This window comes from Canis lupus, chromosome 4, assembly GCF_003254725.2.
Source record: "Canis lupus dingo isolate Sandy chromosome 4, ASM325472v2, whole genome shotgun sequence".
In the NCBI taxonomy this organism is placed as follows: domain Eukaryota; kingdom Metazoa; phylum Chordata; class Mammalia; order Carnivora; family Canidae; genus Canis; species Canis lupus.
The window spans coordinates 9,767,037-9,786,340 of NC_064246.1; the positions used below are offsets into that span (position 1 = coordinate 9,767,037).

Consider the following 19,304-nt stretch of genomic DNA (forward strand, 5'->3'; position numbering starts at 1 on the left):
GAGCACTGGATGTTATATGCAACTGATGAATTGCTAAATCCTACCCCTGAAACTAATAATACAGTATATGTTACCTAAATTGAATTTAAATAAAAGATTTTTTAAAAGAACTGATATATATAATCACATTGAGAAAGTATCCATCAGGGGATCCCTGGGTGGCTCAGCGGTTTAGCGCCTGCCTTTGGCCCAGGGTGCAATCCTGGAGTCCCAGGATCGAGTCCCACGTCAGTCTCCCGGCAAGGAGCCTGCTTCTCCCTCCTCCTGTGTCTCTGCCTCTCTCTCTCTATGTCTATCATAAATAAATAAATCTTTAAAAAAAAGAGAGAGAAATTATCCATCAATTTCTAGTATTCTGATGTTTTTAAAAAAGACGAATAAGAATTTAATTTTGTCAATAATCTTTTTTTTTAATCTTTCTGATTTAATGGATATTATGGTACTTTTCTTTTTATATCTATTAAAATGGGGGACACCTGGGTGGCTCAGCGGTTGAGCATTTGCCTTTGGCTCAGGGCGTGATCCCGGGGCCCTGGGTCCATCGATCTCCCTGCACGGAGCCTGCTTCTCCCTCTGCCTATGTCTCTGCCTTCTCTCTGTGTCTCTCATGAATAAAGAAAATCTTTAAAAATAAATAAATAAATCGGTTAATATGGTATTTCCATATTATAGGTTTCCAAATATTGAATCAACGTTGCATTTCAGGATTTAATTGAACTTAGAAATGAAGCGTGCACTATTTTCTTAACATGATATTAGATTCTGTTTACCAGTATTGTATTTAGTATCTGTTATGGGCTGCATTGTGTCCCCCGAAAATTCATATGTTGAAGTTCTAATTCCCAGTAACTGAGAATGTGACTATATTTGGAGATAGGATCTTTAAATAGGTAATTATTTTAAAATGAAGTTTTTATAGTGGATCCTAATCCAATATGACTGACTGCTGTCCTCAAGAGAAGAGAAGATCTGGAAACTGGCACACATACAGAGGAAAGACCAAATGACAACACAGGGAGAAGATGGCTATCTGCAAACCAAGTAGAGAGGATTCAAAAGAAACCAAATTTGCCAACATCTTGATCTTGGACATCTAACCTCCAGAACTGTGAGAAAATCAATTTCTGTTGTTTAAGCCCCCCTGTCTGTGGTATTTCTTTTGGCAGCCCTAGCAAACTAATATAATATCTTAGCCTAGGTAATCATAAGTAACATTGGTCAGAAATTGTTTTTGTATTATTTTTAACAGCAATAGGTATCAACATTACACTGGTGCTACAAAAGGAACTTAAAAGTTTTTCTTTATTTTCTATGCTATGAAAAAAGTTATGAAAAATTATGACTATTTGCTCTTTAAAGTTTTGGCAGAATTTCTCTGTGAAATCATATGAACCTGCTGCCTTTTTGTGAGCGATTTCCTTGATAATTTTCCCTATTTCTCCTATGGAGTTGTACTGTTGGTCTATCTCCAGAAAATTCTAGTGAAGAGCAGTCTCCCATAGAATTATCTATTTCATTGGTGTTTTCAACTTTATGTGCATAGTGGTCCACAAAACAGTCCCATGGTTTTATAAATTTCTTCTCAATAGGTGTTTCCCCTTTGTCATTTCTTATTTTGTATATTTTATGGCTTTCTCCTTTTTTTTCCCTACTAGGTTAGTTGTTTGAATACTTTATTGATTTAAAAAGACAGTGTTTTAAAGTTAATTATATCTATTTACATATCATCAATATCTGCTTTTATTTTTTATTTCCTTCTTGTGTTTTTTTTGTTTTGTTTTGTTTCATTGTGTTATGTTTTTGTTTTGCTGTACCTTTTAGGTTCCTAGCTTCTGAGTTGAATATTTAATTCACTATTTTTTTTTACTTCTATTGATACAGATTTAAGGCCATTGATTTTTCTTCTGATAACTGCTTTAAAATAAACCCAATAGATTCATACATAGTTTTTTAAAAAGATATTATTTATTTGACATGGAGAGAGTGCAAGAATGCACAATTAGGGGGAGCAGCAGAGGGAGAGGGAGAAGCTGGCTCTCTGCTGAGCAAGTATCCCAGTGCAAGGATCAATCCTGCAGACCCTGGGACCATGACCTGAGCCAAAGGCAGACGCTTAACCCACTGAGCCACCCAGGCATCCCAGATACATAGTGTTTTAATTAACTAATTAGATTCTGTAATTTTTCTTTATAACTTCCCTTTTATTCAAGTGTTATTTAATGAAAAGAAGTTTTAAAAAAAATTTATGAAAGCTTCCTTTTATCATCTGACTTTATTAATTCTGAATTTTATTGCATTGTAATCATCATAGTGTGTAATGATTCTGTTTTATGGAACTTATGCTTTTTTGCAACATAATATATAATCATATTTTGTGAATACTACACAGGCACTTGAGAAAGACTGTTATTAGAATGTGAAGTTCAATTTATAGCCATATGATCTATCTTACTGATTTTGTTGTTTCAATTTTCTATATCTTTTTTCAATTTTAGTCCATCTTGACCTTTTTTCTATGCAGATTGATATGTGCAAGTGTGCTATCATTAGTGTGCTAATGTTTTTCCTGGCATTTCCAGTTCTTTTTTGCCTTCTAAGAGTGGCTACTGTTATCATTGCTAATTCTGGCTTTTATGTTAAAATATGTGCTTCTTGGGGCCCCTGGGTAGTAGCTCAGTCAGTTGAGCTTCTGACTCTTGGTTTCAGCTCAGGTCATGATCTCAGGGTTGTGAGATTGGGCCCTAGGACAGCCTCCCTGCTGCGCTTGGAAAAAAAAAAAAAAAAAAAAAAAAAAAAATATATATATATATATATATATATATATTTAGTTTCATGTTTAGTGCTTCTTCATGTTTAGTGCTTTTTTTTTTAGCTTGAATTCTACTTTGCTATCAAGATCACAGAACTTGCTTTTGTTGGCTTCCATTTTTCCATCACTTTGTTTTCCACCATTCTTTTATATAAAGAATTCAATTGATCTTCTTTTATTAGACACATTAGAAACCTGTTTCATAGATTAACTAAATCCATTCACATTTATTTATTCAATTTGTGTTAAAATTGCCTTGTGTATAAATAATTGATATGTTCCTCTACATGATGCGTTTTCTTTGCTCTTTTATTTTTAAATTTTATTTTAATATTTAGGAAACTTTGTATTTTTATTCTAGAGCTTACTTTTGGAATTCTCTCTTTTCTGATGCTAACTCCTTTGCTACTTTCCTGATTTGTCCATTTGTATTCATATTCACGGATTCCCATCTGTTGTCTAGACAGTGAGTTCATTTTGCTTTTGCTTTCTCTTTTCCTTCTCCTTCTATTTTAGTGGCTTAAATTTTTATCTAGAACATATCACATGTATATATTGCTATTTTATCTTCTTTCCCAATTTTGTTTTGGTTATTTATTTATTTATTATTATTATTTTTTAATAGACTCCACGTCCAATGTGGCACTTGGACTCACAACCCAGAGATCAAGAGTCATATGCTCTACCAGCTAAGACAGTGAGACACCCCCTTGGTCTTAGATTTAAATTAATTACTATTATATACTCATCATCGTCTTTTTGCTAAAGATTTCTCAGTCATTTTTTCTTTGAGGGTCATCCTCTCATAGAATCCTCAAGAAAGACTCATAAATTCCATATTTCCCAAGCTTTTCTATGTTCAAAACTATTTTTCTATAGTTTTGATACCTAAAGGACAATGTAGTAAGTTGAATAATATCCTGCAAAAAGAGATGCTCAAGTCCTAACTCCACATACCCTTGAATATCAACCTAATTATAAAGGGGATCTTTGCAGATATAATTAAGGATCTTGGGATAATACTAAGCTGGATTTCAGGTAGGCCCTCAATCTAATGAGTAGTAACCTTATAGAGGAAAGAAGGTGAAATTTTAAACACAGAGGCACGTAATGGAATGCCATGTGAAGAAACAGATAAAGATTGGAGTTACACAGCCTCAAGGCAAGGAATGCCAGAATTGCCAGCAGCTACCAGCAGCTAGGAGACAAGCATGGAACAGATTATCTCTCAGAGCCACCAGAAGAAACCAGTGCTGCCAATACCTTGATTTCAGATTTCTGGCCTCAGAACTCTGAACTGATACATGTCCATTTGTTTTAAGCCACCAAGTTTCTGGTAATTCATAATGATAGCCCTAGGAATCCTAGGCAACACTGACAGCTTAGTTTGGTTATAAAATCTTTAGTTCATGTTTTCTTTCTTCAAGTTTCTCTTTTCAAAAAATGCTGCTCCATAATTGCCTTACTTTGCATGTTACCTTTGAAAAGTCTGAAGGCTGAAAGCTGCCTAATTCTCTTGCCCTTGCAAGTCATTTGATCCTTTTGCCTGGAATCTTGGAGAATTTTTTAATCTTTAAAGCTTAGTCATTTTGCTATCATATGTCTCAGAATTGATCTTTGTCAATTTTCTCAAGTATTTGCAGGCTCTTTAAATAGTAGATTCAGATTATTTTTATTTTTGGAAAGTTTTCTGAGATTATAAATTTATCTGTTGTTGTTTTAAAGTAGGCTCTAAACTGAGTGTGGAACCAACACAGGGCTTGCACTTATGAACATGACATCAAGCCCTGAGCTGATATCAGGAGTCAGACATTTAACCGACTGAGCCACCCAGGTACCCTAGATTATAGGTTTTAATATTAGTTCTGGTCTATTGTTTTGATTTGCTTCTCCATTATAAGAATTTTGGACCTTCTTTACTCATATTCCATTTCAGCCATCTATTCTTATTTTGAATGTTTTCCTGCGTCTTTTTTTTTTTTTTTTTTAAGATTTCACTTATTTATTTATGAGAGACACAGAGAGAGAGAGAAGCAGAGACACAGGCAGAGGGAGGAGCAGGCTCCATGGAGGGAGCCGGTCGTGGGACTCATCCCAGGATTCCAGGATTAGGCCCTGGACTGAAAGCGGCGCTAAACCGCTGAGCCACCGGGGCTGCCCTTCCTGAGTCTTTTGAATGCGACTTATTAAGTTTTTTATTTGAAACTGTTTTCCCTCTGGCATTTAGCCATTTAGTCTTCAACTCTGAGATGATTTTTCATTTTCTTCCTTTTCCTTCGATTTTTCATTTTCTTCCTTTTCCTTGAGTCCAATCAACACATTTCTTCTCTTCCTAATTTTGCCTATTTTGTTCTTAGTTTAATTTCTGATTCAAGGCGTTTTTCATATCCCAAATGCTTGTCTGAAAATATTCAATTTAATTTTGTGTATGGCATCGCAGTTTTCTTCTGCTTTCTGTCATTTTTGGGGAAATAATTTTTTTAAAGGTTTTATTTATTTATTCATGAGAGACACTGAGAAATTGGCAGAGAGGGACATAGGCAGAAGGAAAAGTAGTCTCTCAATAGGGAGCCCAATGCAAGACTTGATCCCAGGTCCCTGGGATCATGACCTGAGCTGAAGGCAGATGTTCAACAACTGAGCCACCCAGGCGTCCCTTGGATAAATAATTTTTAAAAAATATTTTATTTATTTATTCATGAGAGACACATAGAGAGAGAAAGGCAGAGACACAGGCAGAGGGAGAAGCAGACTCCATGCAGGGAGCCTGATGGGGGACTTGATCCAGGGGCTCCAGCATTACGCCCTGAGCTGAAGGCAGGAGCTAAACTGCTGAGCCACCCAGGGATCCCCTGGAGAAATAATTTTTATCAGCGGAAATGCTTTTATCTTCCTTTTCTGTTTTCTATAGTTTTGTGTTGATGAAAAGTCTATGCATACTATGAGTAGAGTTGGCAATTGGGGGGTTGGTTTACAAAATGGCTGATTTGAGGGTGCTCTCCTTTGTCAGGGTAGTAAAACACAATTTATTTAGTGGATGCCTCTCTGAAGGGAGGAGAAAGGGATTGTGATTGTTGATTTTGGTTCTTACAGAATTCTAAATTTCCCCTCTTTCTTCTTTTTCTCTGTACCACCAACTCTCCATAGCGTACCCTTCCCTTTTATTAAAACTTTCTTCCCACTTTCCCTTTTCAGTTTTTGAGGCAATGACCTTGAGTCCTGCTTATTTTTAAGTTATTTCCTTGTGGTCAGTGTTTTGATCCATGCCTCCCATATTTTCATTTTTAAGTTTTCATTCTCTCACGACTTTAGGTCAATTTTGGACTCCTTGTCCCTCTCTTCTTGTTTCATGTTTTTTTTTGTTTTTGTTTTTTTCTAAAATCTTCCTGACCTCAGTTCTGTTCAAAGCCTCATGACAGAGCTAGACAATAGTTCTGATAAAAAATGGTGTTTGGAGGATCCCTGGGTGGTGCAGCGGTTTAGCGCCTGCCTTTGGCCCAGGGAGCGATCCTGGAGACCCGGGATCGAATCCCATGTCGGGCTCCCGGTACATGGAGCCTGCTCTGCCTATGTCTCTGCCTCTTTCTCTCTCTCTCTGTGTGACTATCATAAATAAAATTTTTTTTTAAAAATTGGTGCTTGGGGATCCCTGGGTGGCTCAGCAGTTTAGCGCCTGCCTTTGGCCCAGGGTGTGATCCTGAAGACCCCGGATGGAGTCCCACGTTGGGCTCCCTGCGTGGAGCCTGCTTCTCCCTCTGCCTGGGTTTCTGCCTCTCTCTCTCTCTCTCTCTCTGTCTCTCCATGTGTGTGTCTCATGAATAAATAAATAAAATCTTTTTTAAAAAATTGCTTAACATAGAACCTGGTACATATCATGTATTAGTACTTGGTATACACATCCAGGAAAATATCTCTTCATTTTACTTGAATCTTATTTCCACCTCAGTACTGCTTTGTTATTATATTCACATCTGTCTTGTACATTCCTTTTACTTTGATTACTAGGTGTTTTACTTTTTTTTTTAAGTAGGCTTTACACCCTGGGTGGATCCCCAGTGCAGGGCTTGAATTCATGACCCTGAGATCAAGACCTGGGCTGAGATCAAGAGTCAGATGCTTAATCAACTGAGCCACCCAGGCACCCCAAGGTATTTTACATTTATATTGCAATTATTAATGCCATTTTTTGGCAGTGTATGCTCAACTTTCATTCACAGGAAAACTTATCTTGTCAATTCTGGATTCAACTACCTCATAGAATTCTCTTATTGCTTCATTATTTTTTCACTTAACTCTCTTTGTTTTTTTAGGTAAATAATACAATTTACACGTAATGATAATTTCATCTTTCTTTTGTTGATAACTACATCTCATTTATTTTTGTCTCTTCCATCAGCTAGGACCTCCAGCACCATGTTTAACGGTGGCAGTGATGACGGTGTCTTCGTCTTATTTCTCTCACTAGAGAAAAATTCACTAGTAAGTATGATGTTGGCTGACGGCTTGATCTAGATGCTCTTTCTCAGGGAACTGATTGTGCAATGTGACAGTTCTATTCTTACCATGTTAGTTTAGTAATTATATGTTTTTTTAAAAATATTCTGTTGGATATGATTTGCTGTTGTTTTATTAAGGACTTGTATGTTGATATTTTTCTATGTTTTGCTTTAGGTGGCTATCTTTGTTAGATTTAAATGTTAGGGGTCATGAATCTCATAAAATAGACTGAGAAATCTATCTTTTCTTATGCTTTGGGGTAGTTTATATACCATGGAAATTTTTCTTTAAAAATTTGAAAGAGGCCTTAACACAGGGTGTGTAAAATTAAGAAAAAAAATCACAAATAAATAAAAATATGAAAGAACCTATCAAGCATATTTTTCAGGTAATCCTTTGGTATGTTTAAATTTTTCTTCTTTTTTCTACATAGAAGGATATCTTTTATTGTTTTCTTAATTTCAATCAATAATTTTAACATATTTTTGAATAAGTGAAAGACCCAAAATTTAGAAAAGGACACATACCCTAATACCCTAGTCATTCACTTCTCTCTACAGAAAACCACTGTTCCTTGTATATCCTTGCAAAGATACTTTGTTAATATATGAATGTAAGCGTGAGTATATACATATATTTGTTTTTATTTTTTACACAAACATAGCATACTATGTTTTTTCATTGGACTTCTGCACCTTGCTTTTTTTTTTTTTTTTTAACTTTTATTTATTTATGATAGTCACACAGGGAGAGAGAGAGAGAGGCAGAGACATAGGCAGAGGGAGAAGCAGGCTCCGTGCACCGGGAGCCTGACGTGGGATTCGATCCTGGGTCTCCAGGATCACGCCCTGGGCCAAAGGCAGGCGCCAAACCGCTGCGCCACCCAGGGATCCCTGCACCTTGCTTTTTTCATTGGACTTCTTAGGGTATGGTTCCAAACTGGCACATGTAGAACTGCCTCATCCTTTCTAATATTTTTAATTTTTATTTATTTATGATAGTCACAGAGAGAGAGAGAGAGGCAGAGACACAGGCAGAGGGAGAAGCAGGCTCCATGCACCGGGAGCCCGATGTGGGATTCGATCCCGGGTCTCCAGGATCGCGCCCTGGGCCAAAGGCAGGCGCCAAACCGCTGCGTCACCCAGGGATCCCTGCCTCATCCTTTCTAAAAGTTGCATGGTCTTCCATTGCCTGGATATATCCCCAATCTATTTAAATAATGCCCTAATACTAGCCTGTAGTTTCCAGTCTTTTGCTATTGTAAACAATACTGTAATGAGTATCTTTGTATGTATTTATCATCCCACACATGTGGGAGTATGTATACACTTTAAATTCCTAGAAGTGGCACACCTATTAGAATAACTAAAATCCCCAAATACTGACAACATCAAATGCTGGCAAGGATGTGAAGCAACAGATACTCTCATTCATTGCTTGTGGGAAGGCAAAAACAATACAGCCACTTTGGAAGACAGTTTGGCAGTTTCTTACAACCCTAAACATACAATCCAGCAATCTCTCCCCTTTGTGTTTACCAAGAAGAGTTGAAAACTTATGTTCATATGGAAACTTGAATGTGGATGTTTATAGAAGCTTTATTTGTAATTGCCAAAACTTGGAAGCAACCAAGATTTCCTTCTGTAGGTGAATGGATAAACTGTGGTACAGACAAGGAAATATTATTTAGGGCTGAACAGAAATGAGCTATCAAGCCATGGAATGACATAAAAGAAACTTAAATTCCTATTACTAAATGAAAGAAGCCAATCTGAAAGGCTACATGCTATATATATATATGACAGTATATATTCTGGAAAAGGCAAAACTTTGGAGACAGTAAAAAGATTAGTGCTTCCCCATGGCCAGGGGGAAGTAGGGATGAGGATTTTTAGGGCAGTGAAACTATTCTGTATGATGCTATAATGATAGATACATGTCATTATACATTTGTCCAAATGTATAACACCCAGAGTGAACCCTAATGGAGGGAGTTGGGGTGATAATGATGTATCAGTGTACACACATCAATTTAACAAGTGTACCCCTCTGGTAGGGAATGTTGATAGTGGGTGGGGCTGTGTTTGTGTTAAGGCACAGGGTACATGGGAAATTTCTGTACTTTCTTTTCAATTTTATTGTGAACCTAAAACTGCTCTAAAAAATAAAGTCTTTGGGCAGCCCAGGTGGCTCAGTGGTTTAGTGCCACCTTCAGCCCAGGGTGTGATCCTGGGGTCCTGGGATCGAGTCCCACGTTGGGCTCCCTGCATGGAGCCTGCTTCTCCCTCTGCCTGTGTCTCTGCCTCTCTCTGTGTGTCTCTCATGAATGAATAAATAAAATCTTAAAAAAAAATAAAGTCTTTTGAAAATTCTAGAGGTGACATTGCAGGATTAAAGGATATATTTAAAACTGTAATAGCTGTAACCAGTGCTTTTCATAAAAACTGTAGCAGTTGACATTCTTCTCAACATTCTTCTCATTCTCTTGTCCATGTTTACATCTCACTCTTATCAAGACAGTGTAATAAAACTTTTTGATTTTTATTAAAATGATTGAGGAAAAACGTATCTGCTTGACATTTTAGTTTTTATACCTTCTGTCATAAATTACATAGAACATCTTTTCTTTCTTTTAGTAAATTTGTATCATTTGAATTTCCTTTTGGGTGAAATGCCTGTTCATTTTCTTTGCATATTTTTCTATTAGTTCTGCACATACTTTTATTTATTTTTTTAAAGATTTTATTTATTTATTCATGAGAGACACAGAGAGAGATAGAGACAGAGGCAGAGGGAGAAGCAGGCTCCATGCAGGGAGCCCGATGTGGGACTAGATCACGGGACTACAGGATCACGCCCTGAACCGGAGGCCGACTCTCCACCATTGAGCCACCCAGGTATCCCCTGCACATACTTTTATAGTTAGAAATTCAAATCGGAATGGGAATGATGATGCTGAAATCTCATATTTTGATTTGAAAATTATAGTTACCATATACCTTGCAGTCAGCCTCCCATCTTTTTTTTCCCCCTTTATATTTATTTTTCTAAGTAGGCTCTACGCTGGGTTTACCACCCTGAGATCAAGACAAGGGCTGAGATCAAGAGTTGATCCTTAACTGACTGAGCCACCCAGGTACCCCAGGCTTGCATCTTTAAGCATGAGGTGAAACTAGCACAGAATGAGAAAAGTGATAGGATATGGGTAATTTTTCTCTACATCTGGGTCCAAGCTCAGACTCTTTAAACATAAGAGAATACACTGTCCCTAAATATTATAAAAATCATAGAATCAGGCTCACTGTCTGGCTTCATTCTTGCTATTTTTGTGTAGTAGTCATGAGCTTCATTTCAACAGATCATGCAAGCTTCTTTGTAGCCTGAAATCTAGACCAGCTATGAAACATACTCCTGGTAAAATAAAGTTAAGCGTTGTAGCAGATAAGACCTGCAAACTGTTTAGAGTAGCCTGAATAACTCAATTGCTTATTTGGCTAAATATGAGTTAAATGGACAAATGCTGAGCATCTATTGTAGTATTATATAAGACACTGATGTTAGGCCTATGTAGTACTTTCCAGAGCTGCCTTAATAAAATACCACAAACTGTGTGACTTAAAATAAATTTATTGTTTCATGGTTCTGGAGGCTGAAATCAGGGTGTTGGCAGAGCATGGTCCCTCTGAAACCTATAGCGAAATCCTTCCTTACACCTTGGCAGCCTCTGGGGATTAGCTGGCTGTCTTTGACATTCCTTGGCTTGCAGCTCCCTAACTCCTATCTTTGCCTTGGTTTTCATACAGCATTTCCCTCTTTGTGTTTTTGTCTTCACATGGCCATCTTCTCATAAAGACACCCTATTCCTACTCCAATATGGCTTCATCTTAACTCAATTAACTATGCCTGCAACCCTCTTATTTCCAAATAAGGTCACATTCTGAGATACCGAGGGGGTTAGGATTTCAACATATCTTTTTTGGAGGGACACACTTCAACCCATAACAACCTTTCTCTAGAATCTTTGGGGAGAAGTGAGGGAGAATGTAAAAGCCAAAGATGCTGACACTTATATACATTGCATTCAGCCCGCCTGAGTCCAGTTACTGAGATAAAGTTACAGCCTCAGCATTCACCGGAAGCACGCAGTGCAGAGGAGTTACCAAAAAACCTCAATCAATTCAGACTTCAGAGGAATTTACAAATCCAGCCCTATATGCATTCCACCCCCTTCCTGGTTCATGCTTCACTGAACTGCATGCTCTACCTTCAGCCTGTCACTCCTGTCCTTGATTGGAGGAATTACAAGCTTGAGTTAAGAGAAAAAGAAATGTACTAAGAAAGGTCAAATGAGGGTTTAGTGCTGCCTTCGGCCTGGGCTATGATCCTGGAGACCCGGGATCGAGTCCCATGTCGGGCTCCCTGCACGGAGCCTGCTTCTCCCTCTGCCTGTGTCTCTGCCTCTCTCTCTTTGCGTGTGTCTCTCATGAATAAATAAAATCTTTAAAAAAAGAAAAGAGGTCAAATGACAACCCCCACCCTCATCAGATTATAGGCTTCACACCAGGAAGATTCTTGTTTGCTTCTTGTGCTACTATGCTTCATGGACCCCCTCCTGCTGTCCACATGAGCACCCTTATCACCCTCTGAAGGAGAGGAATCCACGGATGGAACTCTTCTTGAAGTGATCCCAACTGCTCTCAAGTTTCAGTCAAAAGACATCCTTTTTGAATTCAACACCTGTTGGCCACTAAACCTATTTAGAGTCTATTCACGGAGGGCCAGATTTTACTGCATGGTTCAATCACACTTCCACGAAGAGCCCTTTCTGTCTGTCAGTGGGCAGGATTTGGACTTTTGTTTTTTCTTGCTTTTCCATAGTATTTATACTATTAATCCACTCACATCTAAGGGTTTGAGTCTTACTTTCCCAAATACAGTTCAGAGTAATTCTTGCCTTTTTCAGTGGCCAAAGAAATTCTAAAAAAGCAACAAGAAGCTATCCTTATATTAAGTGGGAAGAAGTCATAGTCATGCAAAGTAATAAATAAAATATATACATGTGCAAAACATATGTTTATTGTTTTGCACCATAACCTTCTCATAGGAATGAATATATATATTGAATATGTATATACACATATTTTTAGAGTAGCTTCCCCCCCTTTTTTTTTATTTTGGTGTGATGACTGTGTAAGTAAGTCCTTCTGCCAATATTTATTCCCTACTCCATTCTCCCATTGTATATATTTTTAAAGAGCTGGGGACATTTTCTTTTGCATCTACAGTAGTAAATAATCCTTGCCTTGTCTGTAATATGATGGCTGGGCAGGATTTTTTTTTTTTTATCATTACATTTTTGTCAAGGTTAATTGTTATCCTATTACCTGCCTGATTTTTAGAAATTCAAAAAACCAACAGTTGTTTTGTTTTGTTTTTGAAATCAACTACACTTATTTTTCTGTAGACATCAGACACCAGAAAGTGCTTGCTGACAAAGCCTGGTTGACAACACTCTGGGGAAGGCAGAAAGCAAAGGACCCAGCCCTTTCCCCAGCCCTTGGAGCAGCAACTGTTTTCTGGAAAATGGGAAAAAGAAAGTAAGAGGAAAGTTAGATTTGACTTAAAATTGTCACTTTCCAACAGGGAGAATGTCACTTTTTTACATTGCTTCAGCTGAGGCTTAAATGGGAAGTAGCAGGATGTATGATGTGGGGAATGAGGTACTATCTCCCCACTTTTTAGAAGTGACCTAATAAAATCTTTCCCAGAAGGAATATGCCTGCTCATAAATCAATGGAGTCAACTTTCAACCTATACCCTGCGTTCTAGATTTTAGACACCAATGAGAGGCTAACAAAAGTCGCCTGTTAACTCGGAGGGGGGTGGGAGGGCGGGGTGGCCCCACGCTGCCCTTCCTCTAAGACGTTGGGATTTAAAGGATGGCATGCTTCCTGCTCACTTCCTGCTCATCGGGGCATATAAAGCACCGTCTCATTCCACACTTTCTATTATCTGTACCTCCTCTCAGATGTCCTACACTCCCTGCCTGCCAGGGCCCCAAGTACGGTGAGGTAAGCCAGGCACTCTCCTGGAGTCAAAACTTCAATGGAGGCCTGAAAATGTCTCAGTTAGTCAAGATCAGTAATATCTAAATGCAAAAAATCTTTAAAAAATCGGTAAACTAGGCCAGCTGCTGACTGCCTAGTTCTGTAAATAAGGCTCTCAAGGGTGGGATTAAGGTGAGAAGACAGGCAGGATCGCGCAAGTGAAAAGGTGCTTTTGAAATTTTGATATGTGGCTTGTCATGGCTTTTTTTAATATTAATTTTGATTTTTTGAAATTATTTTTGACTTTAAAAAACATTGCATCAAAATATTTATCTTGATTATGGAGGTGTGGGTTTTTTTGTTTTTTGTTTTTTTTTTTTTTTCCGAATCCATGAATTTTGGAATTGAGGCTCGTGTCTCTCCCTAGCCGTACCCTAGCACTGGCCCTGAAAATTAGGGGTCAACGAAAATCTATCCACCTTGTTCAAGCACGACTCTTACAGGCAAGAGAATCAGGCCGCTCCGCTCCGCTCCGCTCCCCGCTCCCCGCTCCCCAGCGCCGAGGTCCCGCGCCACGAAGCCCCCCGCGGCCCGGCGGGTTTTCAGATGTCCCCCTCGGCTTTCCTCGCACGTGCGCTAAGATACTGCAGTGGCCTTGGACCGGGTTCTCATCCGAGCAGCCCGAGCGCCTCGACGGTGCTGTGAGGAAATGATCGCTCGCTCTCCCGCGGCAAGCTAGCCGGTGTGGCCGCTCACCAACCACCTCCTCCGCCGCGGGGCTGAGCCGCAGCGACGCCGTCTCCGACAGCGTCTGCCGCCCGCACGGGGACGCCCGGTGACGGGAGCGGCCCCAGCCGGGGTCGCCCGGGCCGCGGACCCGCCCCAAGCCCGGATCAGCTCGCCGTCCGGCCGCCACATCCTTTCACCGGCCATCGTGTGCTCTCGCCTGCGCGCCCCGCCGAGTCGTCCGGCGTGAGAAAGGGCTCGCGCCGCGTCCGGCTTTTCGCCGGACGGGACCGAAAAGCGCGAAAAAGCTCCCCGCACGACAGTGCGCAGGCGCAGCGGCGCCCAGGGCTTTCCGCAGCGCGGTCCTCGGGGGCGCTGGCTGCGCGCCGGGCGCTCGGCAGCCCGGTGGGGGGCGCTGCGGGGCAGGCGGCCGAGGAGGGAGGGGGCTCCTTGGAGGGGTGGTGCCGGGCGCGGGTCGCCGCCCTGCAGGGCGGGGACCGGTGCGGGCGGAGGGCCGCGGCTGGGACCGGTATGGGGCGGGCGCGGCCCGGGGCGTGCGCAGGGTCCGCGGGCCCGACGAGGCGGGTGACGGCGGGTGACAGCGGGCGGGGCGGCGGGCGGCGCCGCGTTCTCGCCGTCTGCGCGGCCGGGCCCGGAGGGTCGTCGGACTCGGTGCGCGCGGGGCCGGGCGGGCGGAGGCGCCATGCACCGCCCCCCTGCCGGGCCGCTGCGGCTGCTCCTGTGGCGAAGCGCGGCCGCCAGCACGTGGACCCTGGGCGCCCGCGGCCCGGGGCCCCGGCCTCAGCGGACGGGCCTGTGGCCGCTGCGGCCTTGGGGCGCGGGGCCGGGGCTCGCCGGGGCCGCCGGGGCCGCGCGAGGCCCGCGCCGCTGCACTAGCGGCGGCCCGGCCGGGGGTCCCCGCGCGGCGGGCGGGGGATCGGGCCTCGCGCGGCTCCTGGCGCTGTGCGCGCGGCTCCCCGGCGGCTGCAGGTGCGCGGCGCTCCCCGGGCCCGGCGCTCCCCGGCTCCCGTGCGCTGGGCTTCGGGGCGGCCCCGCGGCCGCCGCCCGCGTCGGGGGCAGGGCCTGGCCGCGCGGGCCGGGGGTGCCTGCGGCCGCCGCGGCTCCCGGAGACGACTCGCAGCTGCGCCCCGCGGCGGCCGGGCGCTCGGAGGCCCAGAAGCTCTTGGGGCTGGCGTACCCGGAGCGCGGGAGGCTGGCAGGTAGGGCTCGCCCCGTCCTCCCCCTCGGCGGTCAGCGCACCTCACACCCCGCGCGGCCCTGGGACACGCGCCTGGGCCACTTCTAACCCCGTGAGGAGGGGCAGGGCAGGCCGGCGTTTACGTGGGGATCTTGAGCCGGTGCTGAACGAGGGGTGCGCACCCTCGGTCGCATCGCCAGTGCCAGGCCTCAGGCTGGCCGAGAATCTGTCCTCGGCCGTGCTTTATGTTTGTCTTCTTGGCTTGACACACATTGCACAAGCGAGCAGCGGCGGCTCGTTATTGGAGTCTTCGGGTCCGTTCCGCTTCGCCATTGCCAGCGTTCTCAGAACGAGCGGGGTTCCCCCCACCCCTTACATTTTAAAATGTATTCTAGCCAAAAATATATCTGGTTTTGTATTATGAAGTTATACTACTTTTTATGAACATTGTGTAATATCTTAGGCCAAATAAGTCAGAGAAAGACAAATACCACTGGATCTCACTCATATGTGGAGTTTAAGAAACAAAACAGGAGCGTAGGGGAAGGGAAGGAAAAAGATAAAAACAAAAGGAGGCAAACCGACAGGACACTCTTAACTGTAGAGAACAAGCAGAGTTGCTGGAGGGGAGGCAGGCGGGGGATGGGGTAACTGGGTGATGGCCATTAAGGAGGGCACTTGTTGGGATGAGCATTGGGTGTTATATGTAACTGATGACCCATTAAATTCCGTCCCTGAAACTAATAATGAACTATATGTTAACTGAATTTAATTAAAAATTTAAAAAACATTATTTGATTTAGGCAACCTTATTAAACAGTCAGCACTTTTTTTGTGAATTTATGTGAAGTAAAACAATGTAAACCTCTCCGTTTTGTTTCATGTGCCTTTTGCTTCCCTGAGTGGTAAGCAGGAAGTTACTAGCTCTTCAAGAAAACCAAACACTGGCATAGTAAGTGATCTGTGAACTCCAGAAGCTATGAGAAACTGTAGATCATAACCTAACTAAATCGTAATTGAGTAATTTTTTTAAAGGAATCAAAATGAATGTTTTTAGTAGGATTTTCTATAATTCCTCATTTTTTAACCATAATTGGGAAAATGTTATCACGCAAGGGCCTTTTAAGATCTAAAAGATCCCAGGACCCAGGGATCACCACCTGAGCCGAAGGCAGACACTCAACCACTGAGCCACCCAGGTGTCCCTCCATTTCTTTAATAAATATTTATTGAGCCTCCTCAATGTCATGGGGTTACATGGGGGGTGGGGGTGGCAGAAAGAAACATGATTTCTGTTCCTGTCAGGACTTCCAGCTTAGTGGGGAAGAAACAAATGAAAGTCATATGACTAGAGAGAAAACTGCAACCATGATGAGGGCATGGGAAGAGGGTCAGATGCAGCCCTTGAAACAGGTGAGAATTCCACATGCTTTGCTGCAAATCCATTGCTTTAAAAAGGATTTTCCTAGAGAGTCATTTGTGATGTAGGGCAGATGGGTGCTGTGGAGGAAGGCAGGTGGAGTAGGAATGGCTTACTTCTCACTGTTGAAGCTTAGGGGAATTCTTGCTATCACTTAAGTATAAAGAGAATTTATTTCATTGCTCAGTTGGTCCTATGCAGATTTTGATGGAAATAAGATCTTTTACTCTATTAAGAGAAATTTTTGAGACTAGAAGTTCTCGCTGGACGGTGAACTGCTTGAGACAGGTGCTGTTTCTGATTCTGCCTAGTTCTTAGCATGTGTGCAGCACAGGGCAGGGGCTCAAGAGCGCCTGAGATGAAGGAATTAAGTAATGGTCCCACCAGGCCCAACTTTAGTGACTCTGAGCACTGCAAGGTGTGTCTGTCATTCCCATATGCAATTTGAGTGCAAGGAAAGCCAGTTTTGTTTTATTTCTGAAATACCAGGTGCTGAGAAGTTTTTTTTAGATAAACCTCTCACACTGTGGGCCAGAGTACTTTCCATTTTAGGCTTTGCTGGTGCCCACATGTGCTCAGCACTGTGGATAGTCCAGCCTGGCATCTCTCATAACCATCATCCCTGTACCTTCTTTCCGTTCCCACATGTCTTGCCATGCTAGTATGTTGAGACAGCTTTAAATAAAGCAAGAACTGTACCTCCCTTTATTTTAAGAAGAGTGATTTTGATCTGCCTCATTGAATGATTGTGAGCATATATATGACCTGAGAAAATAAGTCCAAGGTTGGTACACTAATTTTTTTTAAAGATTTATTTATTTATTTATTCGTGATAGACATAGAGAGAGAGAGAGAGACAGGCAGGCAGAGGGAGAAGCAGGCTCCATGCCCGGAACCCGACGCGGGACTCGATCCCGGGACTCCAGGATCGTGCCCTGGGCCAAAGGCAGGCACTAAACCACTGAGCCACCCAGGGATCCCCGGTACACTAATTTTTTTAAACAGATAATAAATACATATTGTATCTTATGAGGAAATCTGATGAAAAACACTTACTTAGGACATATGGTTTCCTTAAAAGTCATTATATATGATATATTGAAGCCAATCTGGGTGTTGGCATTTGTGAGATTAAAAGGAAGTGGGGTGTCATCATTAATTTGTAACTTACCATCATAAGAACAGCCTCAGATGTTGATACATCTCTTTGAAAGGGTGTGGATAAAGAGCTCTGTGTGTGTGTGTGTTAATCAAGAGGCCAAAAGAAACTGAATTGAAGAGAAGGAATTCCAGTGTTAATTTGCTAAATTTTAGGAAAATAAATGCAAAAATCTTTTTTTCAACGATTCAGCTCTACATTTGATTAACAGTATTTTCATCTGTCTTCAGCAATTTGTTGAATATGCCACCTGAAGTCTGTGACCAGAAAACTTTGATCTGAAGTAATTTATGTCAGAAACTTTAAAAAAGGTCTACCATTTGAAATGTTTCCAGATGTGTGGGGAGAACAGTTTTAGCATTATTCCCATTTTTCAGGGAATAGGCACTGCAGTCTTCTCACCTGCCCCATGCCTCTCCTCCCTGCGGCTCACTTAGTATAGGAATTTGCAGCCATCTTCCTATAGCTGTGGCCTACAAAGTTGTTCTCCAGTCTCTCTCTGTTAATTCTTCATCTTATCACCTTGGCCAGAAGAAGTCTTAAAAGTTACTGGAGCTCACTGAGGAGCCCCTGGTGGACTGCTGGGATAAGAAGTCATTTGTTCCAGCCCTTTGCTGCACCTGGCAGATAGAAGGGGACTGTGGAGGGCTCTAGCCATCCCACTGTATTAGGGGCAGAGAACACTGCATAAATTGATCTTGGAAGTGAGCTGTGGGTCATTGGGGTACTGTAAGGTTATAATGACCATGCCAGCCTGGAGGTGCCCACAGAGGCAGCTTGCCTTCCCTACACTTTGCAGGCAGGTTCCTGGTTAGATTGTGTAAGGTACACCCCCACCCCTCCACACACACAGTTCAGCTGAGGCCTCTGTGGAGAACTGGGGAGGGTGCCTCTCACTTAAAATATTGATAAGGGCTTGTGTGGTTTGAGATTAGGACAGTTCTTAGAACCTGATGCCCACCAGGAGCTTTTGCTAAATTAATATTTTATGAAGCGATCAGAAAGAATACAGTGATAAAACCAGTGAATACTGTAAGCAAAGAGAGGGTGAGAAGTGTTTAGAATGGCTGTTTCCTGGAGCCCAAATCAGGACAGAGGCTCTACTAAGGACTGTACTGCTGGCACTGAGGCTGAACCTTTGAAATTGAGACTGCTCCAGAAAACCGTGGATGTTTGTTCGCTCTGGAAATACCATATTTCAGAGAAAACATGAACATTCTTTTTTTTTTTTTTTTTAAACATGAACATTCTGTAGCTGTGCTATGAAATGTGTTAGAATTCATTTAAGCAGAGAATGCATGCCATATTTTAAAAGAACTTGGGATGAAAAAAAGTAGAACTCATTATTATTTTTATGTTGATTACAGGTAAATTAATATTTTGGATCAAATCTGTTGCTAAAATTCATCTTCCCCACTCCCCCTTACCCTTTTAATGTGGCAGTTAGA

At 42.1% G+C, this 19,304-nt stretch overlaps 1 protein-coding gene and 1 long non-coding RNA gene across 5 annotated transcripts in view; one reads left to right on the top strand and one right to left on the bottom strand.

Moving 5' to 3' along the window:
• Positions 1-14,406, bottom strand: part of LOC112660788 (uncharacterized) — a 41,634-nt gene extending 27,228 nt beyond the window's left edge. For 2 of the 4 annotated variants that reach the window (XR_007410009.1, XR_007410007.1), the window contains exon 1: positions 13,833-14,399. This is a non-coding gene — a long non-coding RNA (uncharacterized LOC112660788). Of the gene's footprint in view, positions 1-13,832 lie in introns of all 4 variants that reach the window. The other 2 variants (XR_007410010.1, XR_007410008.1) reach the window with 2 other exon arrangements.
• A 262-nt stretch (positions 14,407-14,668) lies between these two features.
• ABCB10 (ATP binding cassette subfamily B member 10) overlaps positions 14,669-19,304 on the top strand; it is a 35,804-nt gene continuing 31,168 nt past the window's right edge. The window contains exon 1 of the mRNA XM_025448494.3: positions 14,669-15,299. Coding sequence (XP_025304279.1) covers positions 14,783-15,299 — 517 coding nt within the window. The 5' untranslated portion in view covers positions 14,669-14,782. The remainder of the gene's footprint in view (positions 15,300-19,304) is intronic.